Raw genomic sequence first — 26,632 nt, 5'->3', positions numbered from 1 at the left:
AGAATACCATCTGCACATCAATGTCCTGGAGATGAGAGCGGTGCTTTTAACGTTGCAAGCCCTCAACGACTTTCTTCCCACGGGGACTATTGCAGTACAAACGGACAGCATGTCCGTGGTCTGGTACATCAACAAGCAGGGCGGGACCAGGTCCTATTCGTTGTGTCGAGAAGCTCTCAGACTTTGGCAATGGGCAATCTCCTCTCATCGGTTTCTGATAGCAATGCACATCCCCGGCAGGTCCAACCTCTTGGCGGACAGGCTGAGCAGATCCATTCTGATGCCTCACGAGTGGTCTCTCAATCAATCTGTAGTGGATCAGATTTTTCTGAAGTGGGGCACACCTTGTTGCCATCTTTTTGCTACACCTCAAAACAACAAGTGCCCTGATTTTTTCACCCTCTTTCCCCTACCAGGCCAACCCCTGAGAGACTCTCTAACCCAGGATTGGCCCCGGGGACTTCTGTACGCTTTTCCTCCCTTTCCCTTGATTCCACAAGTCATTCAAAAAGCCACCGTTTTGAGGGCCAAGTTGATTCTCATTGCCCCTTACTGGCCTCGACAAATTTGGTTTCCGTCTCTGCATAGTCACCTCCTGGTGCAGCCCTGGCATCTGGACCCAGTTCGGATCTCTTGATCCACCAGTCGGGTCAGCAGCACGGCCATTCATTCTCTCAACCTCACTGCTTGGTTGCTCCACTTCCTTCCTAGCCAGGCTTCCGATGATCTCTGATTCAGTCAGAGACATCTTAGTGTCTTCTTTAAAGTCGCCACCAGAACTGTTTATGCTAGCAAGTGGCGGCGTTTTTCGATTTGGGCAAATTCCAGGAATATTGATCCCTTTACTGCTCCTGTGCATTCTGTTTTAGATTTCCTGGCTGAAGTTTTCAGTCAGGATCTTCTTCATCTACAGTTAAAGTTCAACTGGCTGCTATTTCCAAGTATCATGTTGGCTTGCATGATAATAACATTATGTCTCATAGATTATGCAAGGCCTTTCTGAGAGGAGTTTTTCTCCTAAAGCCTCCGATAAAGCATCCTCCTCCGCAATGGGATCTAAATTTAATGTTGGCATCCTTGATGTTACCTCCCTTCGAACCGTCTGCTTCATGTTCTTTGAAATTATTGACCTGGAAAACTATATTCTTACTGGCTGTCACTTCAGCAAGAAGAGTTTCCGAGATTCAAGCTCTCTGCATCCGTTCTCCTTACTTGGTTTTTCATAAGGACAGGGTATCCTTAAGAACGAACCCGTCCTTTCTCCCCAAAGTTGTGTCTCAAACCAATATTAACCAATCCATAGATCTACCAGTCTTTTTCCCAAACTATTCTGACAGAGCTGAACAAAAGCTTCATTTTTTGGATGTCCATCGTCAGCTCAGGTACTATTTGCATAGAACGAAACAATTCAGGAAATCGGACCAATTATTTATCTCCTATGCAGAAAACAGGATAGGTCTTCCAGTTTCTAAAGTGACCTTATCCAGATGGTTGTCTTCCACCATTTCCTATGTGTACTCTCTCAGAGGCAAGCAACTACCTTCTAAACCGAAAGCACACTCAACCAGGAGCCTATCCATTTCTGCAGCCTTTCAGGATAGACTACCCATTGATACCATTTGTGCAGCAGCTACTTGGGCCACTCCTCATACCTTTGTCTCTCATTACAAGTTAGACTTGGCCTCCAGAGACAGGGCCAGTTTTGGTTCCACAGTTCTCAAGAGTCTGTTCCATTGAGCCACCCGGGATACAGGTGCTAGGGGCCGGTCCCATCCAGCAAGAATGGCGAGATTGACAACTTAACATTTAGAAGTTATGTACCTACCATAACGTTCCATGTTAGTTGTCTTCTCTCGCCTTCTTTCTTGCGTCCCTCCCTCCTTCCCCCTGGCCTGGACAGATCTTGAAGAGTTACTATCAGGTTGTTTCCTCCTGAGTCTTCATTTGAGGACTCTTATTATGAACTTGGGTTTCCTAATTATGTTAGGTTATTCCTTAGCAGGGTAGGTTAGCTACCAAACGAGATCTGAGGTAGTTCCGCCTTGCATCATGGGATATAGGGTTGCCTCGAGCTGGTAAAAGGAGTTCTCAAGCTAAAGCAAGTGCAGTGAGCCGAGGATCGGCTCCGAACCCATCCAGCAAGAAAGAAGGCGAGAGAAGACAACTAACATGGAACGTTATGGTAGGTACATAACTTCTAATTATACTCCAAATCTAGAGCAGGCTTTGCCACTACAGTCTTGCAGGGCATTTTGGCTCCTCCTAGCTCCACCTAGTGCCTACCACCCCTTTCTTAGCTTTGGGATTCTACCCATCTGTTATGACTGCAGCTGTATGCATGATGAACATAGTACAGTTTTGTACCTACCATAAATGTAGATGTTCGAGTGCTAATACAGCTGCAGTCCAGGTTTCCCTCCCTCCGTCCCCTCTAGGGGTCTTCTTTTATGGTGTATTTGCTTGCAACTACTGGTCTTTGATTGTATTGTATTGCATTATTACATAATTTTATGTATTGCCTTCCTTCTGGGGGCACCTGACATCTGGGGCAAGAAAAACTAAAGAAAATGGCATCGGCTGGTTCTTTTATACCCCTGTCGCACTGACGTCAGGGAAGAAGCGACGACAACCGGCGCCGGACCTAGACTTTGGAATTCGGCCGACCGAGGACCCGCCTGACGGCAGGAGAACCCATCTGTTATGACTGCAGCTGTATTAGCACTCGAACATCTACATTTATGGTAGGTACAAAACTGTACTTATGCCTCCCCCCAGAACACGCAATTGAAAAAGTTTTGTACCAAGAACCACTCACTACTAGCTTGGAGAGTGGATGCCTTCAGCATTTCATGGAAGGGAGTGGCTACTCTATGCCTTTCCTTCTTTCCCTCAAATTCAAAAGGTCCTCCTAAAAATCAGGAAGGACATGCCAAAAATCTTGCTGATGACTCCCTATTGGCCAAGGCAGCATTGGTTCCCCCTTTTACTATCCATTGCCAAGGGCAGTCACTACAAGTTATCCCACAAGGTGGACCTACTGACACAGTAGAAGGAACACTCATCCACCCTCACCTATAGAAGTTGTGTCTAACGCTCTCTGTGATAAACGTTTAGTTCCCTTCAGAGACCACTACTCTGAGGATATGCTTTCGGTCCTGAGGGAGGCCAGGAAACCTACTACAAGATGATCTACATTTCAAAATGGAATTAATTCTCCAAATGGTGTCTCCAAAGACAGAGAGAGATCCCTTTATAGTAGGTGCCCTTCTTGTCTTAACTTGTGTGTAAACTTATCAAGGCAGGACTTTCATACTCCCAAGTTAAAGTCCACCTATTTCTGCCTGCTTACCCTTAAACCCACCTTTTTTCTCCAGGCTAGACATTAACTTGTTCCTGAAAGGGGTCTTGCACATCAGGCCACCAAGGAAACCTGTTCCACCAGCCAGTTCTGCAACACTTCAAATGTTCACATGGAAAACAGTCCTGCTGGTAGCCCTCACATCAGCTCGAAGGGAGTCAGAGTTGCATGCACTCGTGGCTTATCCCCCTACACGGTCTTCCACAAAGACAGGGTGACCCTGCATACCAACCCTTCTTTCATGCCCATAGTGGTCAACGAACTATCCTTAAATCAGTCTCTTCACCTGCCCACCTTGTTCCCCTCTCCAACTAATGAAAGTGAGAGAATACTCCATTCCTTGGAGGTGCACAGGCAACTAAGGTTTTACTTGGACTAAACTAAGTCCATCAGAAAATCTAATCCACTCTTTATATCCTTACATGCCAGGGCACTGGGCAAGGCAGTCACCAAACAAACCATCTCCTGCTGGATCAGAAAAATGATCTGCTTCTGCTACTCCTTCCATAGCAAGGACCTACCTCAGGGGGTAAGAGCACATCCTACTAGGACCATTGCATCATCCAAAGCCTTCTTCAAAGGCCTGCACACAGCCTCCATCCTGGAGGCAGCCATCTGGTCCAGTATACACACCTTTACCAGACATTACAAATTAAACCATATTTCCAGAGCATGGTTCGCTAGGGCAATCCTGCAGGGATTTCTGGAATTGGCTACCACTACCTCCACCCTTCCTCCTTCTTAAGCTGTGGTGCTCTCCCACTCTAAGAATACTGCAAAATGGCAATAGAAGGACATAGAATAGTTGTGTAAAATCTTACCATAACCATAGATGTCCTTCTCTTCCATGTTGCAGTATTCCTTCCCTCCACCTATCCCCCTTAATTCATTTTCACCAGTCTATGGAACTCCCTGGAGCACCACCCAGACTGTGGTCACAATGGCAAACAAATAACACTTCACACTTCTGGTGGACATCATTTAGCTCTTCTTACTGTACTCTCTGGGCAGTCAGTTCTGAGGTCTGTGCATGCAGAAGTCAAATTTAAGGCCCCTGGTTTACAGCCCTACATGTGACATCCCATGCACCTACAGCAACCAGGCTTAAGCTTTTGTATAGAAGCCGATGTTAGGGTCGCCTGAGGCGGAGAATCCCACACTAACAATACCGCAACATGGAAGAGAAGGATATATATATATGGTTCTGGTAAGATTTTACACAACTATTCTTTCACTGCTTTAACTAATAAAACACTAGCTCTGTTTTGTACAGTCCACCTTGCTAACTTTGTCAGCATGTTTACACAAGCCTTACTGCCCCTCGATAGCTAGTCTTATCCCATCACTTTTTACCTCTTTCTGGGTGTAGTGCCAACTGTTGTTGCCTCTGTCATTTCAGAGTTGGTCTCTTACTTTCTATGGCAATCATGATGTTCGTGTTTCACTGTTGCAATCATTACACTTGGGTTATCCTGCTGGCAGGCTACCCGCAGTCGGCCTGACTTCCAAAGTCCTGGTCCGGTGTCGGTCGCTGTTGCCTCTTCCTGACGTCAGTGCACCAGGGGTATAAAAGATGCAGCCGACGCCATTTTCTTCAGTCTTTCTTGCCGCACGGTGCCCCGAAGCAAAAGCAGTTCGCAAGTGCTGGTCACCGACTCCTGAGATTTTCGAAATAGAATTTCAGATCCAAAGTCTTCAATAAAGCTAAGTACCCCGTTGGGGAAACTTTCTTGCTCCAGACCGATGTCAGTAAAAGTTAACAATTGTATTTCTTGTGGGAAGCAAATAACCTCATAAGGATTTTCATTCTTACTGTATTCCTTGCCTAGGCCCTGACCATGACGTTGCTAGTTGTCGGTTTTGTGCTAGATTCAACCAACGGACTATTAAGCGTCTGTTCGATTTTGCTGTACATTGCTTGGGCCAAAGGTTTAACTGTATAATGCCGTCAGAACAACCGACGACCGGAGTTCATAAAAAGCGCAAGGACAAAGACAAGGACAGGCATCCGAGGTCCTAAACAGACAAAGGCTCTTCTAGGCCAGTCGCCAGTTCTCAGTGAGGCACTTTCGCAGCCCCTGACACCCGCTACCTCAGAGCCACAGGCCGCCTCCGACTCCCATGTGGAGACAACTAGGCCTCTGGAAACTCAAGGTATTGGGCCTACGGAAACTATTCCCTCAGATGGGTCCGGAGCCGCTGAGCAGGCATCGGCTTCTGAGGGTGTTTTCAGACCTACTCAGCTTACTATCAAGACCACTTCAGCAGCCAAGGCAAAGTCTAAAACACCATTAAAGACAAAGAAACAAGTATAGCATTCTCCTGGACAGTCATCCATGCCAAAGAAACAGATGCTTAAGATGGCCGAGGAACTAATTACTTTGATCAGGGTTTCCCATTTCCCTTCTGATAAAAGGCCTAGGCAAGACACTTGACTATGACTTCTCTGACCAGGTTTCTATTTCCTCTGATTCCTGTTCAGAGCAGGTATATTACCTTCCTCCCTATGAGGACTCTGACGCTGAAGAATCTATCCCTTCAGCCTCTCCTCCTGTGGATTACTCTTTTGGGGAAACCTTGCACACCATGAGGGAGCATTTCCATTGGGAGAGCCATGATTATTCAGAATCCAAGAAGAGGCTCAGAGTCTTTCTTTTACTGCCTCAGCACAGTCCCCTTGCTATCCCCCCTGTACTAGATGTTGTTGATGTTTTTTTCTGAATCCAGTTTGTCTCCTGATTCTTTACCCCCTGCACCAGTCAAGCCAGATAGGTACTACAGGGTCCCAGATTCTCATAAATTTCTTTATAAAAACCCTGCTGCTGACCCCAAAACTATTTCTCAGGGTCCCAAAGTGGTCAAGGCTTCCACTGCAAAAAACCCTGTTCCCTCTGATAGGGATTCTAGAGCACTGGACAGATGGGGGAAAAAGTTTAGCTGTAAGGGCTTTAAACTGCCAGTTTCACATGCTTAAATACCAACAATACCTAATGTCTTTGCTAAAACAAAAAATGCTTACAAGCTCAGAATGTCCTGAAAATAAGGAAATGCAGGATTTATTGCATGCAGCTGAACAAGTGGGAAAGCATACTTTGCAATGTGGTTTTGATTCATTAGAGGCTTCTTGCAGAGCCGCAGTTACAGGTTCTGTTATTCGAAGGCATGCTTGGTTAAAAGAACAAAGTTTACCTGATCAGGTTAAAGCAAAAATTATTGGATGCTCCATTACAGCATGATACTTTGTTTGGTGTTAAGGCAGAAGAGGTGTTAAAGAAAATGGAGGATAAAGCAAAATCAATGCAGACAGTAAAGGATTTCTTACAGGTTCAGCCACCCAGATTTAGCAGGAACTGGCCTTCTAAAAATTGGTCCTTTCCAGTGTCAGACGGGCCACAAAGAAGCAGATACAGACGCCCAAGAGGCAGTTCTCAGCCCCAAGGCTCATACAGACCTAAACAGTGGGGTGCTTCAGCCCCCAAAGGCGGAGAAGACAAATCACAACCTTATAGGAAACAGTCCCAATGACTTTCTTCTACCTATGCCAAGCACTTACCTTTTGGCAGCACCCTTAGGGGGAAAACTAGCACTTTTCTCACAGAATTGGCACATGATCACCCAGGACAAATGGGTACTGAATATTATTTCTCAGGGTTACTGTTTCCACTTTCGCACCCTACCAAGGCCAAACGGTATGCCAGACCTGCCACACAATCAATGGGCAGAGGCACAAAAACAAATTTCTGCTCTCATGGACATGAGGGCTATTCAAAAAGTACCACAGCAAGAGCAGGGGCAAGGATTTTACTCCAGACTTTTCTTAGTACCCAGAAAGGACAAAGCTTGGAGACCAGTACTGGACCTGTCTAAGTACTTTCCTGGACATTCCAAAATTCAAAATGTTGACACTGCAGTAACTTCTACCCATGCTGGGCAAGAAGGCTTGGCTAGTTACTCTGGACCTCAGAGGGGCATACCTACATGTCCCAATCAGACAATCTTGCAGAAGATACCTCAGATTCATAGCTGGTACAACGCATTACCAATTCTCTGCACTGCCCTTTGGCTTCTCTACTGCGCCCAGGGTCTTCACAAAATGCCTGGCACCAGTAATTGCTTTTTGCAAACAAAAAGGAATTTAGATATATCCCTACTTGGACGACTGCCTTATTCAAGCAGAGAGCAAGGACATTCTACTAAAGCATCTGACGTTTGTAAAAAGATTACTAATTTGCCTAGGGTACACAGCAAACGAAAAGAAATCAAAACTAGTGCCCTCTCAAGAGATAATATTCCTGGGTGCAAGCTTAAATACAACTGCCCAGATGGCTTATCTCACGCCAGACAAACAAAGGCAACTGACTCATTACTTTCAAATGATGGCAACAAAGACCCAGCTACTTGCAAGAAAAATTCTTCAGGCTTTGGGCTTCATGGCATCCTGCATCCTGCTAATTCCATATGCAAGACTGCATATGAGGAAGCTACAATGGTATCTAAAAAGTGTTTGGACTCAACATTGCCACAGCCTGGAAACAATAATTATTGTCATTCCCTGCCTGCAACAAGTTTCGATGGTGGGCACTGGCTTGTCACCACAACAAGGGACAGCCTTTCACTTTACCCACAGCCAGGCAGACACTAACAACAGATGCATCGGATTATGCCTGGGGAGCACACATGGCGGGAAAATGTATACAGGGCACGTGGCCCACAGACCAAATGCATCTTCATATCAATCAAAAAGAGATGCTAGCTGTACAGAATGCCCTGACAGCCTTCAAGGATGTACTGCATCCAGGACAACTATTGCTAAAGACGGACAATACTGCAGTCATGTGGTACATAAACAAGCAAGGGGGCACACATTCCTACCCCCTCTGCAGGCAAGCCATGAATTTGTGGGGCACAGCACTGACCTATCAAGTACATCTGCAAGCACAGTTCCTGCCAGGAAAGAAAAATACTCTGGCAGACGAACTAAGCAGAAACCTCATGAACCCTCACGAGTGGAAACTAGATCCACAAGTCTCCAGCATGATAAAGAAATGGGGATGCCCAGACATAGATCTATTTGCATCCCTTCACAACTGCCAACTACAGAGATACTGCCCAAGGACTTATCACTCACAAGCATGGAAGGTGGATGCTCTATCATTTAGCTGGAAAACCCTGACAGTTTATGCCTTTCCACCACTGCCTCTCTTCCCCAAGGTACTCCTAAAAGTCAGACAAGAGAAGCCAAAAATGATTCTGATTGCCCCAGACTGGCCACGCCAGCACTGGTACCCAATCCTAAAGAGCTTGTCTCAAGGGCCAGCCTGGACTTTACCACAAATTCCTCATCTTCTGACCCAACAAAACAATCAGATCCTGCACACCCCACTCAGAACCTTAAATCTGGTTGCATGGCGAATAATATAGCCACTCAGAACACACCTCTCTCTAAAGCAGTTATGGATGTCATTTTGGAAGCCAGGAGGCCCAGCAGCAGAAAATCATATGCAGAAAAATGGAAGAGATTCTGTGCTTGGAACCAGGCACAAGGACTTGAACCGCTTGTTCCAAATATTCCTCAGATTTTACAATACCTAACTGAGATGCTGGACAAAGGCCTATCTTTCTCATCAGTTAAGATCCATGCCTCTGACATTTCAGCTCATTACAATACGGAACTTCTTATTTTCTCTCATCCACTGCTAAGACAGTACCTCAGAGGGGCAAAAAACATAAAACCCCCAAGGAGAGCACTGATGCCTACTTGGGACCTCAACTTTGTCTTGGAAAAGCTCACACTGCCTCCTTTTGAGCCAGTCGGTACAGCTGAGATAAAATTCTTATCATGGAAAACAGCTGAGATAAAATTCTTATCATGGAAAACTGTTCTGCTCCTAGCAATAACTTCAGCAAGAAGAGTCTCAGAGTTACAGGCATTAATGGCAGTAGAACCTTTTATAATTTTTCATCCGGACAGGGTTTCTCTAAGGACAAACCCAACATTTATGCCAAAGGGTAGTATTCAGTGTGGCTCTTAACGTAACCATTCATTTGCCAACTTTTTACCCAAATCCCCAGAATAAAGGGGAGAGACTTCTGCACTTTTTGGACATACACAGGCAGCTACGCTTCTACTTGGACAAAACAAAAGCTTTCAGAAAAACTGAGCAGCTTTTTGTGGCATCCGCTGCAGGATCACAAGGAAAAGCTATTTCAAAGCAGACTATTTCAAAATGGATAGGACACTGCATTCGTTTCTGCTATGCACAGCATGGCAAATCAGTGCCTAAGAATATTAGGCCACATTCTACTAGAGCAACAGCCACATCAGCAGCCTTTCTCAGAGGAGTACCAACCAAGGAAATTTTGGAGGCTGCAACTTGGAGTTCAGTGCACACTTTTACCAAGCACTACCACTTTACTCTAAATCCAGAGCAGGCTTTGCCACTGCAGTTCTGCAGGGCCTCATAGCCACTCCTAATCCTATTTAGACCCAGCCGCCCAACCTCAGCTTTGGGATTCAACTAAGTGTAATGACTGCAACAGTGAAACATGATGAACATAGTACAGTTGTGTACCTACCATAAATGTAGATGTTCGAGTGTATTCACTGTTGCAGTCCCCCTTTTATTGCTGGGACTTATCTGTACTTCTCTATTCTATACAACCTATGTGGTGTATTTGCTTGTAGAGGAAGGTAATGTTTATGTTAGTGCATGCATTATTGTTTGCAATATTCTTAGCCTACCCTTTTGGGGGCACCTGACATCTGGGGCAAGAAAAACTGAAGAAAATGGCGTCGGCCGCATCTTTTATACCCTGGCGCACTGACATCAGGGAAAAGGCGACAGCAACCGTCGCCGGACCAGGACTTTGGAATTCAGGCCGACTGCGGGTAGCCTGCCAGCAGGATAACCCAAGTGTAATGACTGCAACAGTGAATACACTCGAACATCTACATTTATGGTAGGTACACAACTGTACTTTCTACTGCCTTAGACTTTCACACAGTCCATCTGTATCTTGGCTAGACATCCTCCTGTCCTTCTGCTTTATTCCTCTTTCCCAAATTAGCTTTGTCAAATAATACTTTGTTTTGCTGCACTGGTGACCCAAATACAATGATCTGTTCTTCTTGACCTTTGCTGCAGTTGGAACTACTTTAGCTTTAGTTCTGCTCTCCTTAGTTCATTTGTCCTTTTCTGTAGTGTAGTACTTCTAGAGTGGGTTTTCCTTCCCCTTTCACTGTAGGCTGTGCATGTGGCAGTATAACTTCTATGGAATCTTTCTATGTTCTTCTTGTTTCACTGTTGCAGTAATCACACTTGGGTTATCTGCTTGCAGGTAGCCCTCAGTCGGCCCGAATACCAGAGACTTAGTATTTCTACGTTGGATGCTGTCGCTCCAGGACTGATGTAAGGTCGCGTCGGGGGTATAAAAACAGACAGCAAACGCCATTACATCAGTTTTTCTTGCCGAGGAGCCCAAAGCAGAAGCAGTTTGCCAGTGCTGGTCAACCGCTACCTGAATTTTTGTTTACGAATTTAATAATCCTGAGGTCTTGTAAAGCTAAGTACCCCATTGGGGATCCTTTTTTCTTGCTCTAACCAATGTTAGAAAAAGTTGACTATTGTCTTGCCTGTGGAAAGCAAATGCCTCAGAGATTTTCATTCTTACTGCGTCACCTGTTTAGGCCCAGACCTCAGCGTTCCTCACTGTTGGTTTTGTGCCTTATTTACCGACCGAACCATTCGTCGTCGGGCTCTTTGTCACTAAATTATTTTGCTCTCAATCTCTGTATTCTGAAATGGCTTCGGTAAGCCATCCGCCTACCAATATTCCGAAAAAATGTAAAGATAAAGAAAGATACAGACCGCATAGGTCCAAAACTGCCGACACTTCCATTAAGCTAGTCGCCAGTCCGCCGGTACTCAGGCGTTTTCGCAGCCCCTGATGTCTGCTTCAGTGGATTCGCAGGCCTCTGCTGAGACCCATTCAGTGTCCGGTATGCCGCGAGACTCTTCGACTATAGAACCTGTGGATGTCTCTACTTTGGATGGGTCCGGAGCCACTGAGCAGGCACCAACTTCTGAGGCAGTTATTCACTCAACTGATGTTCGACTCAGACTTCTTTTTTAACCAAAACTACCGAGTTTCTTAGCCCCAGTATGCACTACGCCTGGAAAACAGACGACCAGCGCACATGCACTTGCTCCCATGCCACAAAACCAAATGTTTATAATGGCTGAAGACCTTATGCTGATTAGGGGGAAGTCAGCCTTCCTCTGCCAAGAGGCAGAGTCCAGTCCCCTTCAGCTTCTACAGACCAGGAGTCCGATGACTCTGAAATTTCTGATTATGAAGACATGCCCTTGTCTGCTTATGAGAATTCAGATGCAGAGGAATCCATTCCCTCTGCCTCCCCTCCAGAGGATTTTTCTTTTGGTGAAACCTTGCATACCTTACAAGAGCATTTCCACTAGGAATGCCAAGACTGTCCTCAGTCCAAAATGAGAATCAGAGAATTTCTAGAGCTGCCTCAACACTGGCCCTTAGCAATACCCCCTGTCCTGGATGTTGTGGATGATGTTTTTATGGAATCCAGTCTTAATCCTGATACTTTACCTCCTGCCCCTAGGAAACCAGACAGGTACTACAGAGTACATGACACTCACAAATTTCTTTTCAAGAATCCTACTGCTGACCCAGAGATCATTTCCCAGGAGTCTAAAGGTATCAAGGCTACTACAGCCAATAATCCCACCCCTTTGGGCAGGGATACCAGAGCTTTAGACGGATAGGGTAAGACTGTATATACCTCTGCAACTCTTGCTATTAGGGCATTGAATTGTCAGTTTCACATGCTGAAGTACCAGCAACATATTATGGAACTCATTAAAGAAAAAGTGGCAACCATTTCAGACTGTGCAGAAAATAAAGAATTGCTGGAGCTTATGCACTCTGCAAGCCAAGTCAGCAAGCATACTTTGCAGTGTGGCTTTGATGCCCTAGAAGCATCTTGCCGGGCAGCTGTCACTGGCTCTGTACTGAGAAGACATGCTTGGCTGAAGGAGCAGACCTTGCCAGACCATGTCAAATCAAAGTTACTAGACTCTCCTTTGAATAAGGACTGTTTGTTTGGCACCAAAGCAGAAGAGGTTCTTAAAAAGGTGGAAGAAAAAGCTAAGTCTATGCAGACTGTTAAAGAATTTTTACAACTGCAACCCCCTAGATTCAGTAGGCATTGCCCTTCCGAACACTGGTCCTTTCCAACCCCCTCCAGGCCTTCTCAGACCAGACCCAGAGGAAACAGACCACCCAGACTTCAGCCTCATGGTATGCAGAGATCTAAGAAATGGAGTGCCCCCAATCCTAAAGCAGGGAGTGGTAAGCCACCTCCTTAAGGAAAAGGCTCACAATGACTTCATTACTCCACTCCCCAGCCCTGTCCAATTGGTTGTGCCCTCAGGAGGAAAACTTGCCCTTCGTGCAAAAAACTGGATGTCCATCACTCAGGACCGGTGGGTCCTCAACATTGTATCCCAGGGGTACAAATGTTATTTCCATACACTGCCAACCCCAAGCAGGTTTCCAGACCTTCCTCCAAACCAGTGGGCAGAGGCTCAAATCCAAGATGTTCTTCATCTCACATTGCTGCAGTCCTTACTTATGGGTAGTCCGCTGTCCTCGGTCGGCCCGAATACCAAAGTATTAGGTTGACGTCGGTCATGGGCGCCTAGATCTGACATCAGAGCGTCAGGGTATAAAGGCGCATGACCGACGTCATATCCTCAGTCTTTTTTGCCGCATGGTCCGATGCAGAAGCAGCGTTGCAAGTGCCGTTCGGCGTTCTGAAATTTTTCTTTTTCGGAGTTTCAGACCGATACCAAGTTGGGCTAAGTACCCCGTTGGGGAATATTTTTGTTTTTTCTTGCCTCAGTTACTTACCGGATGTCAGAAAAAGTGAATAATTGTATTTCTTGTGGGAAACAGATACCGCATAGGGATTACCACTCGCTTTGTATTCCTTGTTTGGGACCAGAGCACGACGTAGTTGGGTGTCGGTTTTGTGCTAGGTTTAATAAGCGCACTATAAAACGGAGGTTAGATTGCGCTAGGTTAGTCTTTGGCAAGAGGTGTAATTATAATATGCCGTCGGATGTTCCGACGCCCGCTTCTACTAAGAAGCGCAAAGACAAATCTTTAAAGCCTAGGCAGGATGATTCGTCCGTTTCGGACGCCGGACCTTTAGAAGCTACAGCTGAACAGGTGGATCCGGCTGAAGTTTCTGTTGAGTCCCAGGGGGAAATTTTGATTTTACAGGATGTGGCCTCTCAGGAGGCAGGTCAGGCTGAAGGGGCCTCTCAGGTTACTATTCTCCCTTCTATGCCTAAGGTGGTTAGGCCTTCTGCTACTGTTTCTAAGGCTCCTTCTAAGGGCAGGTCTGTCTTGCCTTCCTCTGGTGTCAGTTCTGGTTCTTCAGGGTCTGTGATTAAAAAGCACATGCTTAAAATGGCAGAGGATTTGATTACTTTAATTAGAGGTTCTATGCCCCCTCCTGATAAGAGGCCCAGGATGGAGCCAGAGTTGGAAAGTTTGGAGCAGGCCTCAGATGATTCAGAGTCTTCTGCTGAAGACATTCAAGATTTCCCTCCTTATTCTGATTCTGATGCAGAGGATTCCACTCCCTCTGCTTCTCCTCCAGAGGATTTTTCATTTTCAGAAACTCTGCATTCCATGAGGGAGCATTTTAAGTGGGAGGGACAGGATTACTCTGATTCACGGAAGAGACTTAGGGAGTTCTTGTTTTTAAAACAGCATAGACCCTTAGCTATACCTCCGGTTTTGGATGTTGTTTTAGATGTTTTCTCGGAAGCTTCCCTTAATCCAGATTCTGTGCCTCCTGCCCCAGTTAAACCGGACAGGTATTACAGGGTACCTGAGGCTCATAAATATCTGTATAAGAGTCCTAGGGCGGACCCAGAAACTATTAGTCAGGGGCCTAAGGGTGTTAGAGCCTCTGTTGTTAAGAATCCGGTTCCTCTGGATAAGGAAGCTAGAGCTTTGGATAGATGGGGTAAGAAGGTGTATACCTCTTCTACTTTAGCAATGAGAGCTTTGAACTGCCAGTTTCATATGTTGAAGTATCAGAATTTCCTCCTTTCTCAGCTAAGATCTAAAGTGGATGCTTTGGCAGAGGGCATAGAGTGTAAAGAATTGCAGGATTTAGTGCATGTTTCTGAACAGGTGGGTAAGCACTCTTTGCAATGTGGTTTTGATGCTTTACAGGCTTCTTCTAGGGTGGCTGCCACTGGTTCAGTTATTCGTAGGCACGCCTGGCTTAAGGATCAGAATTTGTCTGAGCATTTTAAGTCTAGAATTCTGGATGCCCCTTTACAGTCTGAAGTTTTGTTTGGTCCTCCTGTGGAGTCAGTCTTAAAGAAAATGGAAGACAAGGCTAAGTCTATGCAGACTGTTAAAGATTTTTTGCAGGTACAACCTCCAAAGTTTAGTAGAAATTGGCCTACTAAGGGGTGGACCGTACCCTTCTTCTGATTCTCAGTCTAGGGGTAGATCTAGGCGTGGTAGGGGCAGAGCTCAGAGTACCTTCAGGCCGAGACAATGGAGTTCGCCTGCTCAATCTGCTGGTGAGGGCAGGGGCCAGTCCTTTCGTAAACAGGCCCAATGACCTGCATTTTCAGCTGCCAGATTCTTCTTGCCTGGCAGCTCCTTTGGGAGGAAAGTTGGCTCTTTTCAAGCAAAATTGGCATTTAGTCACCCAGGACAAATGGGTATTGGACATTATAAACCGAGGTTACAAGTTCTATTTCCATACCATGCCTCCTTTCAAAGGCATGCCAGACGTCCCTCCTCGGCAAAGGATAGAGGCTCACAGACAAATTTCTTTACTTCTTCAAATAGGAGCTATACAGCCAGTTCCTCTGTCAGAAATGGGCGTAGGATTTTATTCTCGCCTGTTTCTAGTTCCGAAGAAAGGGAACGCGTGGAGACCAATTTTGGATTTATCTATCCTCAACACTTACCTGGACATTCCAAAGTTCAAGATGCTGACTTTACAACAACTTTTACCTCTGTTGGGAAAAGATCACTGGATGGTTACTCTGGATCTCGAAGAGGCTTACCTTCATGTTCCTATCAGGCCCAGTTGCAGGAGGTACCTGCGTTTTCGGGCTGGAAATTTACATTATCAATTCTCTGCATTGCCCTTTGGCTTATCTACTGCGCCCAGAGTGTTCACAAAGGTTCTGGCTCCAGTGATAGCATTTTTCAGACTAAGAGGAATACAGATTTATCCTTATTTGGATGACTGCCTGATTATTGCACAAGAAAAGGACGAACTTCTTCATCATCTACAGTATGTGATGGCAGTGTTAAGATGCCTAGGGTATACTGTGAACGAAACAAAGTCCAGTCTAGTACCCTCTCAGGACATGTGCTTTCTGGGTGTGAGACTGAATACAGCTTCCCAGATGGCCTTTTTGACCCCGGACAAACAAAGAAGCCTATCTCTTTATTTTCATCAAATGTCTCTACGGTCCAGGCTGACTGCAAGGACAGTCCTTCAAGCCTTGGGGTTCATGGCATCTTGTATTCTGGTGCTTCCCAATGCCAAATTGCATATGAGGAAGCTTCAATGGTATCTCAAAAATGTATGGACACAGCACTGCCAAGATCTAGACACTGTCATTCAGATAATACCTTGCATTCAGAAGGAGTTTTTGTGGTGGGCTCAGGAATGTCACCTAAACAGGGGACTCTGTGACCCGGCCAGAGGCGAGTCAGATTCTAACGACAGATGCCTTGGACAAGGCTTGGGGAGCACACCTCAATGGAAAATGGGTGCAAAACACGTGGCCTGTCAAACTCCAACATTTGCATATCAACTTGAAGGAAATGTTAGCAGTCCAGTTTGCATTGATGGCTTTCAAAGATTTACTTCACCCAGGGCAGGTGTTGATTCAAACAGACAACACTACTGTCATGTGGTACATCAACAAGCAGGGGGAACCCATTCTTACCCTCTTTGCAGGCAAGCGATGATTCTGTGGGAAACTGCTCTCAATCTACACCTCAATCTTCAGGCAAGGTTTCTACCAGGAGCACAGAACTCCTTAGCAGATGTATTGAGCAGACAAATAGTGGATCCTCACGAGTGGAAATTGGATCCTCATGTATTTCAACAGTTGACAGTGTTATGGGGAACTCCAGACATAGATCTGTTCGCTTCTCCACTAAATTACCAGTTGCCAAAGTTTTGCACAAAATGTTTCATCACACAGCTTGGAAGGTGGGCGCTCTATCATTCAGTTGGAACAATCTGCATGTATATGCCTTTCCACCTCTGCCTCTTCTTCCCAAGGTACTTTTGAAGGCCAGACAAGACAAGCCAACCATGATTTTGATAGCACCGGATTGGCCTCGACAACACTGGTACCCACTACTGAGGAGTTTAGTCCGAGCCTCCATGGCCTCTGCCTTTGATTCCGCACCTTTTGTCTCAAGAGGACAGTCACTTCCTCAATGTCAAGATTCAGTCTCTGCATCTAACAGCCTCGCATATTCTGTTTTAGGCTCTGGAGGGTCTCAGCTTCCACAACAAGTTTTGAATGTTATTTTGGAGGCCAGGAGGCCTAGTACCAGGAAGGTTTACGCTGATAAATGGAGGAGATTTTTTATTTGGAGCAAAGGAAAGGACTTTGATGTCTCCAAACCTGATTTAAGTGTTGCTCTTCAATATCTTACTGAGTTATTGGACAAGGGTTTGTCTTTCTCCTCAATAAAGGTCCATGCTGCAGCCATTTCTGCTCACTATGATTGTGACCCTCCTTTATTCTCTCATCCTTGGTTTAAGCAATTTCTTAGAGGGGCAAAGAATATAAGACCCCCACGTAGAGCTCCTACTCCTGCTTGGGATCTCAATTTTGTGTTGGAAAAACTTACTCTACAACCTGCCGAGTTAAAGTATTTGTCATGGAAAACTGCTTTTTTGTTGGCCATTACCTCTGCAAGAAGGGTTTCTGAATTACAGGCCCTCATGGCAGTGGAGCCTTTCCTGATTTTTCATAAGGATAGGGTATCTTTGCGTACTAACCCTTCCTTTATGCCTAAAGTGGTTTCTAGTGTGGCCTTAAATCAAACTATTCATTTGCCTACTTTTTATGCAAACCCCCAAAATAAAGGGGAGAAAATTTTGCATACTTTGGATATTCACAGGCAGTTGCGTTATTATTTGAGCAGAACCAAGGAGTTCAGACAGTCTCAGCAATTGTTTGTTTCTTTTGCTTTGGGTTCACAGGGTAAACCTGTTTCAAAACAAACTATTTCTAAATGGATTGGGTTTTGTATTTCTTTCTGTTATTCCCATCATGGTAAGGAGATTCCTGCTGGAATCAGGCCTCATTCCACTAGGGCTACTGCTACTTCTACGCCTTTCTAAGGGGTAGCTACAAAGACATTTTGGAGGCAGCTACTTGGAGTTCAGTGCATACCTTTTCTAAACATTACCACCTTCCTCTTTATTCTAAGTCTAGGGCTGGATTTGCCACTGCTATTTTACAGGGCATTTTAGCGGCCCCTAATGCTTTATGATTTTACCATCCTCCCTTTCCCGTTGCTTTGGGATTCTACCCATAAGTAAGGACTGCAGCAATGTGAGATGAAGAACATAGTACAGTTTTGTACCTACCATAAATGTAGATGTTCAAGATCCACATTGCTGCAGTCCAATACCCTCCCTCCTTCCCCACTGTAGTTTGACTTGGTGCTATGCTTTGGGTGATGGTTGTTGTTGGGCATGTTTTTGGGAGGTATTCTGTTTTTGGCTGTGGCCTTTCTGGCTTGGCCTTCTGACATCTGGGGCAAGAAAAGACTGAGGATATGACGTCGGTCATGCGCCTTTATACCCTGACGCTCTGATGTCAGATCTAGGCGCCCATGACCGACGTCAACCTAATACTTTGGTATTCGGGCCGACCGAGGACAGCGGACTACCCATAAGTAAGGACTGCAGCAATGTGGATCTTCGAACATCTACATTTATGGTAGGTACAAAACTGTACTTTCTTTCCCTGCTCAATATCAGAGCTATTCAGCCAGTTCCAGTAGAACAGAGAGGGGTTAATGATTCTACTCCAGACTCTTTCTGGTACCCACGAAAGAGGGCTCTTGGCACCCAATTCTGGATCCATCAATTCTCAACACCTTCCTGGTGGTACCAAAATTCAAAATGCTTACCCTGCAACAGCTTCTTCCTATGCTAGCCCAAGGATGCCTGGTTAGTCACCCTAGACTTAAAAGAAGCTTATCTGCACATCCCCATAAGGGAGTCCTGCAGGAAATATCTACGTTTCAGGGCAAACCCTATGCACTATCAGTTCTCTGCACTTCCCTTTGGCTTATCTACTGCGCCCAGAGTATTCACAAAATGCCTGGCTCCAGCCATTGCATACTGCAGGCAGAGAAATATTCAGATCTACCCATACTCTTGACGATTACCTGATTCAGGCGGACAGTCAGGATTTGCTACTTCAGCACCTGGCATTTGTAAAAAGACTTCTAACTTCACTGGGATACCACCATCAATGAAAAGAAATTACAACTGGTGCCCAGCCAACAAATTGTATTCCTGGGAGCAAGCTTGAACACAACTTCCCAGATGGCAGTCCTCACTCCAGAAAAGCAGGTCCATCTGACAAACTATTTCAAACTAATGGGCAGCAAAACCCACCCAGCTATCTGCAAGGAAAATACTGCAAGCTCTAGGGTTCATGGCCTCATGCATTCTGCTAATTCCATATGCAGGACTGCATATGAGGAAACTTCAGTGGTACTTAAAAAGTCTCTGGTGTCAACATTCTCGGGACCTGGAAACTGATTCCTATCATACCTTGTCTAAGGGCAGAGTTCCTTTGGTGGGCAGAAGCATGCAACCACAACAAGGGACTTTCTTTCACTCAACCCCTCCCCGCCCAAACCCTGACAACAGACTCATCAGACTATGCATGGGGGGCTCACATGGCAGGCAAATCTATTCAAGGCAAATGGAGGCCAGAACAAATTCCCCTGCATATCATTCAAAAAGAGATGCTAGATGTACAGAATGCTCTGACAGTCTTCAAATACCTTATCCTTCCAGGACAGCTCCTGATAAAGACAAGACAACACCACAGTTATGTGGTACATAAACAAGCAGGGCGGAACTCACTCTTACCCATTCTGCAGGTTAGCCATGGCTCTGTGGAACACAGCCTTGAGCATCCAAGTGCACCTACAAGGTCAATTCCTGCCAGGCAAGCATAATTCACTGGCAGACGACTTAAGCAGAAATCTACTGGACCATTCAAGAGTGGAAACTGGAACCCAACTCATTCAAACTTCTAACCCAGAGGTGGGAACTCCGGAGGTGGAACTTTTTGTTTCCCTCCAAAACCACCAATTGAACAAATTTTGTACCAGGATCCATCACAGCAGAGCCTGGAAGGTGGATGCCCTATCCTTTACATGGGAAAACCTCTCAATTTATGCCATTCATCCTCTGCCCCTCCTCTCAAAAGTACTACTCATGATCAAGCAGGACAGAGCAAGGGCAGTCCTTATTGCACCAGACTGGCCACGCCAGCACTGGTACCCACTCCTACGCAGTCTGACAGCAGTGCCATCCTGGCACCTACATCAGACACCTTCCCTGATGTCTCAGCAGGAGGGACAGATTTTGCATCCACAGCTGCAAACCCTAAACCTTGCAGCCTGGCGTATCCCATTAATACACCACCAGCATCCCTCAGCAAACAGGTGTTGGATGTCATCCTTGAGGCCAGAAGGCCTAGTACTTAGGAAATCCTATGCTGAAAAGTGGAAAATATATTGTTCTTGGACTCTGTCTCAAGGAAATGAGATAGCTGTGCCCAACTTAACTCAAATCCATGATTACTTAGCAGAGCTCCTCCACAGAGGACTATCCTTCTCATCCATTAAGATTTATGCCTCTGCCATCTCAGTTCATTATAATACTGAGCCTCCTCTCTTTTCTCACCCTCTCATCAAGTAGTTCCTGAGAGGAGCTAACGATTTAAGGCCCTTCGAGAGCTCCCACCCCAGCCTGGGACCTTAACTTTGTACTGGAAAAGCTCACACTTCCCCCTTTTGAGACTTGCTGCTTCAGCAGAGTTAAAATTCCTCTCTTGGAAAACAGCCTTACTTCTAGCTATTACTTCAGCAAGAAGAGCGTCTGGGTTACAGGCACTAATGGCGATGGAGCCCTTCATTATTTTCCATGCTGACAGGGTTTCCCTCAGGACTAACCCTTCCTTTATGTCCAAGGTGGGGTGCAGTGTGGCTTTAAACCAGTCCATCCATTTGCCAACCTTTTTTCCTAATCCTCAGAATAGAGGGGAAAGGATCCTGCACTATTTGGACGTGCACAGATAGCTCAGGTTCTACCTTGACAGGACTAAACCTTTCAGAAAATCTGACCAGCTACTAGTCAGCTTTGCTACAGGGGCAGAGGGTAAGGCCATTTCGAAGCAAACCATTTCCAAATGGATAGCACACTGCATCCATTTCTGCTACAAGCACCATGGAAAACCTACCCCTCTGGGGATTAGAACTCATTCCACTCGAGCTACTTCAACCTCTGCAGTGTTTCTCAGGGGGGGTCCCCAACAGGGACATCTGGAAGCTGCAACCTATAGTTCTGTACACACCTTCACCAAGCATTTCCACTTACCTATTTTTTCTAAATCCAGAGCTGGATTTGCTACGGCAGTCTTACAAGGCCTGCTAGCTAGCCCCAACATTTCTTGACTGCCTCCACCCTTCCTCAGCTTTGGGAATCAACCCAAGTGTGATGACTGCAACAGTGAAACACAAAGAACATAGTACAGTTGTGTGCACTTACCATAAATTCTTAGAGTGTATTCACTGTTGCAGTCCTGGTTTCCCTCCCTCCAGCCCCCTGGCTTTCTCTGTCCTTTGTTTCCTCTCCTTTTTATGGCCATCTTTTATGGCAGGGGTATTTACTTTTTACTGGAGGTGTTCCACACCATGTAATAGCTTCCTATTTTGGAGGCTTCTGACATCTAGGGCAAGAAAAAGTGATGTAATGGCATTGGCTCCATATTTTATACCCCCTAATGACCTGATGTCATGGAAGATGCGACAGCATCCGACACAGAAATCACAAGACTCTGTTTTTTTGGCCGACTGAGGGCTACCGGCAGACAGATAACCCAAGTGTGATGACTGCAACAGTGAATATACTCGGACATCTACATTTATGGTAAGTGTACACAACTGTACTTTCTGCACTCCTGAGTGTGTCAGCCTTCAAATGAGATACTAAACTGAGGTCCTATCTGCTTGAATTGGTGGTAGCTCAGGTGGATGTAAAAGATCCCATGGCATCTTTTGAAAAGAGTAGGAGAGTTTCCTGATGCCCTGGCCAAATTTCCCCTAGTAGTATAAATACCACCTCTGATCTCCCATGAAAAGAGGCCACTACCCTTGCTGGACTAACCCGGTCAACAAAGGAGAAATAAAATAAATATTGCTTCGCGATTTTAAGAATTGGCTCATCTTAAAAAAACATTTGGTTAAAGACTCATCCTTTTGTACTCCTTTGATTTTTCCCAGTCCAGCTCCATTTTTAAAATTGTCTTAGGATTCTTCCCAACGGCTACCAACTACAGACTTCTTTGAAGTTAGGCACATACTTGCTATGTCAGTTATTCTGCTTGAGGCCTACTCTGGTGTGTGTGTGTGTGTGTGTGTGTGTGTGTGTGTGTGTGTGTGTGTGTGTGTGTGTGTGTGTGTGTGTGTGCGCTTATTTCAGCTGCCCCCTTCACTGGTTAGTACTCTGTTCCGCATTTGTTGAATGATTTTTCCATAGCTTGGAAACAATATACAGTCTTGTATATTCTTGTGTGTCTTGTTTTACAGCTTGTGCTTGCTAACTAGATGAAGAGGTGAATTGAGTAGAGTAGGGGATGACCTTACCGTCATACCAGTCTATCATTTAAAGTAGATCTCATTAGACTTTCCCTTAAAGAGCAGACATGGAAGCATTTCGTAAATGTAGCTGTTTTCTGTGTAGTAAGTCACTGACATTGTTGATCCTTTCTTTTAATTCTTGTTGAAATTTGTGTGGCTTCATCTTCCCCCACTGTATGCCAGTGAAGATCATAAATATCTTTCATTTCCTTACTTTTGGTACAATGATATGCTTATACTAGTTGCGCATTTTGATTGTAGCTTGTACTGTCTGATCACTTTTTCAAACCCAAGATTCTAATTATAACATTTTCTCTGTAATCACTTCTCTTGCAGTTTAAAATATTTTTTAACGCATTAGTAGTAAATGTACGTTATGAGTCTACTGATGAACATGCTTACAAACTAGACTTTCTTTGCTAAAATATTCTACTGATTCTGTCTGCTAGCATGCTTTTTTAAACTATTTAGTAGAGGATATGTAATCATCTGAGCGATGTTGCATACTATCTTGAGTTGCTGCTGTTACTGTTGATGGAAATAGCTGATCAGGTTGATTTAAGCTGGTGATTGCTAGTACTTTGATTCGTTCATTTTGAAAACAATGAGGAGTGTCATTCCTGATAAGGTGTAGTGTAATGTCTCTGAACACCATATTTGCTGAGCACTTGCAAAATCAGTTTCTTGTAAACTGCATCATGTTTGTATCAGTTGAGTGCTGGATAGTAAGTGTTTTGGAGGCTTTTGTAGATCCTGAGTACTTGAAGTGGTGGCAAAATACACTCCCCTGCCATACTAAAACCAATCAATGGCTGCTGTCTTCCATACATACCAGATGGTATCAGAGTTTATCTGTTGACTGGGTTAGTCCCACTATGCTAGTGGACTCCTCTTTTTTTTCAGGTGAGACCATAAGTAGTATTTATACTAATAGGGAAAGTTTGGCCAAGGCATCTGGGAACTTTCATTATTCTGTTTAATAGGTGCTGTGGGGTCTTTTACATCCACCTTAAAATACCACTAACTCAAGGCAGACAGTACCTATGTTTTAACATTTCATCCAAAGGACAAGTTAATTTTCTATCTTGAAAAAATGGTCTAGTACATTTCCCATCATACACTTTGCTTCTCTAGTCATAGTTCAGGGCAAGGTTTTTTCCCTTCACTTCCTTTCCCCTGTGTTCAATCAGTGTTAGCAGTCAGGTAATGTAACATCTCTGCTGTAATACAGAGTACACTGCAGGCCAACCCAGTGGATTCCAGTGCAACAAAGTTCTTTCATATACATCTGTGCGTAAGCAGTGTGACCCACACATGATTTTAATTTTTGAACTCTTCATTCTATGCTGTCTTTGTTTTATGGACACCACTAGTTTGTATTTACTGTAGCACAGTTTAAAAATATTTAACTTAAGTTATAATGTTCTTTTTACTTTGAATAAATAATCTAACATAGTTTTCTTTTCTTGAAGGCTCCATCATCCACAATAAAGAGTACCACTGTGACTGCAGCACAGCCGAATATAACCACCACCGTTACACAGGCAATGAATGCCAATGACACCCCTGCAAGTCGACAAGCAGCAGCCAAGCTTGCATTGCGCAAGCAGTTAGAAAAGACATTGTTGGAGATCCCACCTCCCAAACCTCCGGCGCCAGAATTAAACTTTCTGCCAAGTGCAGCTAATAATGAGTTTATTTACTTGGTTGGATTGGAGGAAGTGGTGCAGAATCTGCTTGAGTCTCAGGGTAAGCATGGAAGCACATCTGCACTGAGTCTAAATGAAAAATTTTCTGTTAGTAATTTATTTGCACTTTCTTCCTAATAGTGCTATCACATAAAGGGCAGCAGTCAGTAAAGTAAGTGCAGTGTGCAAAAAAGCATGAGAAATAATTTCAGCTAGTGAAGAGAGACTTGACATGGCCCATTTCTGAAATGCTGCATCATAAGTACTTGCCAGCTTCTCAGGGTAGCTACTTGCTTCAGTTCCAGTTATTCCTTGTCATAATTGATACACACTCTCCCTGAACCATTGAAATAAAGTGAAATGAGGTCTGTTTTTACTTGTTTTTAATGACATTTACTTACCTGATAGAGGTTTGTGGGATTTGTACACTGTTGCTTTTCAGGCAACACATTGGTGAGATTTTGACATCCCTTCCCCTCGGAATAGTCTGTGGCTGGCAAAGAATGACTGGTGGTAAGTTTTATACAAGATGTGATTGCATATATTTTTCCACTACATTACGAGTGCCAAGAAATTTGTTCTTTGTTGTTCAGTCTGCATTGCATTTTTTTTTTCTTCCATCTGTCAGATTGATTCTCAAGCCCTCCCCCATAAATAAATTAAATAAAAGAAAAACAACCCATTCATTTCATGTGTTTTACTCAGTTGTTTTGTTTTCTGGTGTAAGGCTAAAAAACTTTGGTCTTTTGTTTTGGACCGCAGTGCACTTCTTGACATGCTAAGTTCAGACTAAACTAGCCAACATGATTGTGCTCCTGAGGATAGCTTTCTGATATCCAACTAGAGCAGAAGGACCCTTTCCAGTCCACGTAGGATAGAGGTACCAGATTTGGTTGCATATTCTTAGCCTTTCTTGTCTGCTTCTTAGGTGCCAAGACCTACTCAAACCTGTTACCTCCACTGTTATCAGAGTTGCAGATTGGTGTGCCACTGGAGTCCACGTAACATCTTGAAAGTCTAGGCTGGAAAATGTTCTGTCTACTGCTGCGTACCTTACTGGCAATTTTACCCAGATGCCAACACCTCTGTTTGTTCCTGGTAGATGTTCTTTGTGTTTCACTGTTGCAGTCATCACCTGCCGGTTATCCCTGATGTGGTAGCCATTGGCCGGCCCGATTTTTTACGTCAGCTGTCGTCGCCTGTAGTCTGACGTCAGGTTGTCAGTGCTATAAAGCAAGACAGCCGACGTCATTACATCAGTCTTTCTTGCCGTGGAGCCCGTAGCAGAAGCAGTTGACACGAGTGCCTGTCGGTCGCTATCAGAAATTTAATTTCAGCTGAAAAGTTCTAAGCTAAGTACCCTGTTGGGGATCCTTTTTTCTTGGCACTAGCCAGTGTCTGAAAGAGTTAACAATTGTCTCGCCTGTGTAAAGCAGATCCCACATAGAGACTTCCATTCTTACTGCGTCACTTATTTAGGTCCAGACCATGACGTCCCCCATTGCCGGTTCTGTGCCCTCTTTAATGCGAGAACCATTTGCCGTAGGGCTCTTTTTGTAGGCAGTTATTTTCGTGTTCCATCTTCATATTCCAATATGATGTCTGTCAGCCAGCAATCTGTGGACATTCTGAAAAAACGTAGAGATAAAGATAGAGACAGAGGCCACACAAGGCTAAGCCTTCCAGTGACGCTGCCACTAAGCAGGTCATCAGTTCTCCAGAATTCAGTGAGGCACTTTCGCAGCTCCTGGTGCCCAATTCGATATCTACACAGGCCTCTACCAAGACCATTTCTGAGTTCGGTATGCCACAGAAATCTTCTTAGTCTTCCAAGCCTTTGGCTGTCTCTGCCTCGATTGGGTCCGGAGCCGCAACTCTGGTACTGGCTTCCGTGGAAGTCTTTCGCACTTCCGAATCTAGACAAAAACTGACGTCTTCGCATCCAATTACCATTTCTCTCAGACCGATGGATTCCCTCAAGCCTAGAAGCCAGGCCACTCCCAGGAAATCTGCTTTTAGCCACCATCTTGCTACTGTTTCACCCCCCCCCCCCCAAACACAAATGCTTAAAATGGCGGAGGATCTCATCACCCTTATCCAGGGTAGTGAGGCCACAACTTCTAAAAGGAAAAATATTTAATAATAATAATAATAATAATAATAATAATAATACAATAAAATATTTAATAATAAAATAAAAATATTTAATAGGGTAAATGTTTTTTACTGTACAATTTTGGACACTACTAAATTGTTTAACTGTTATGATTTACTGTAATAGTTGGCTTGTTAAAAATTTTCAAATGGAAATCTCTTATTAATTCTATGTAAAATGCTAATACTGACTGTGGAGCTTTTCTCCTCGGGTCTCCACTGAAAATGGGCTAAACACTCAGCTGGACTAACCCAGTTAACAAATGCAAAATAAATTAAATAAGTAAAAGTCCCCCTTCTCCAGAAGTTGACAAAACAGGACTCTGAGGAGTCTTAACTGTTCCGTTTTTGAAGAGGAACAGCATTCCTTAACTGCTTATGAGGATTCAGATGCAGAGGAATCCATCCCTTCTGCCTCCCCTCCAGAGGA

The 26,632-nt window shown here is 44.7% G+C and overlaps 1 protein-coding gene across 1 annotated transcript in view; it reads left to right on the top strand.

Annotated features, from left to right (window-relative positions):
- The window catches only part of GATAD2A (GATA zinc finger domain containing 2A), a 1,922,743-nt gene that overhangs the window by 1,537,854 nt on the left and 358,257 nt on the right, over positions 1–26,632 (top strand). The window contains exon 9 of the mRNA XM_044054781.1: positions 23,833–24,109. Coding sequence (XP_043910716.1) covers positions 23,833–24,109 — 277 coding nt within the window. The remainder of the gene's footprint in view (positions 1–23,832; positions 24,110–26,632) is intronic.

This window comes from Protopterus annectens, chromosome 13.part0 (assembly GCF_019279795.1).
Source record: "Protopterus annectens isolate FY-2018-M chromosome 13.part0, PAN1.0, whole genome shotgun sequence".
In the NCBI taxonomy this organism is placed as follows: Eukaryota; Metazoa; Chordata; order Ceratodontiformes; family Protopteridae; genus Protopterus; species Protopterus annectens.
The sequence above is the reverse complement of the archived record's forward strand: the minus strand, read 5'-3'. Positions and strand labels throughout refer to the sequence as shown.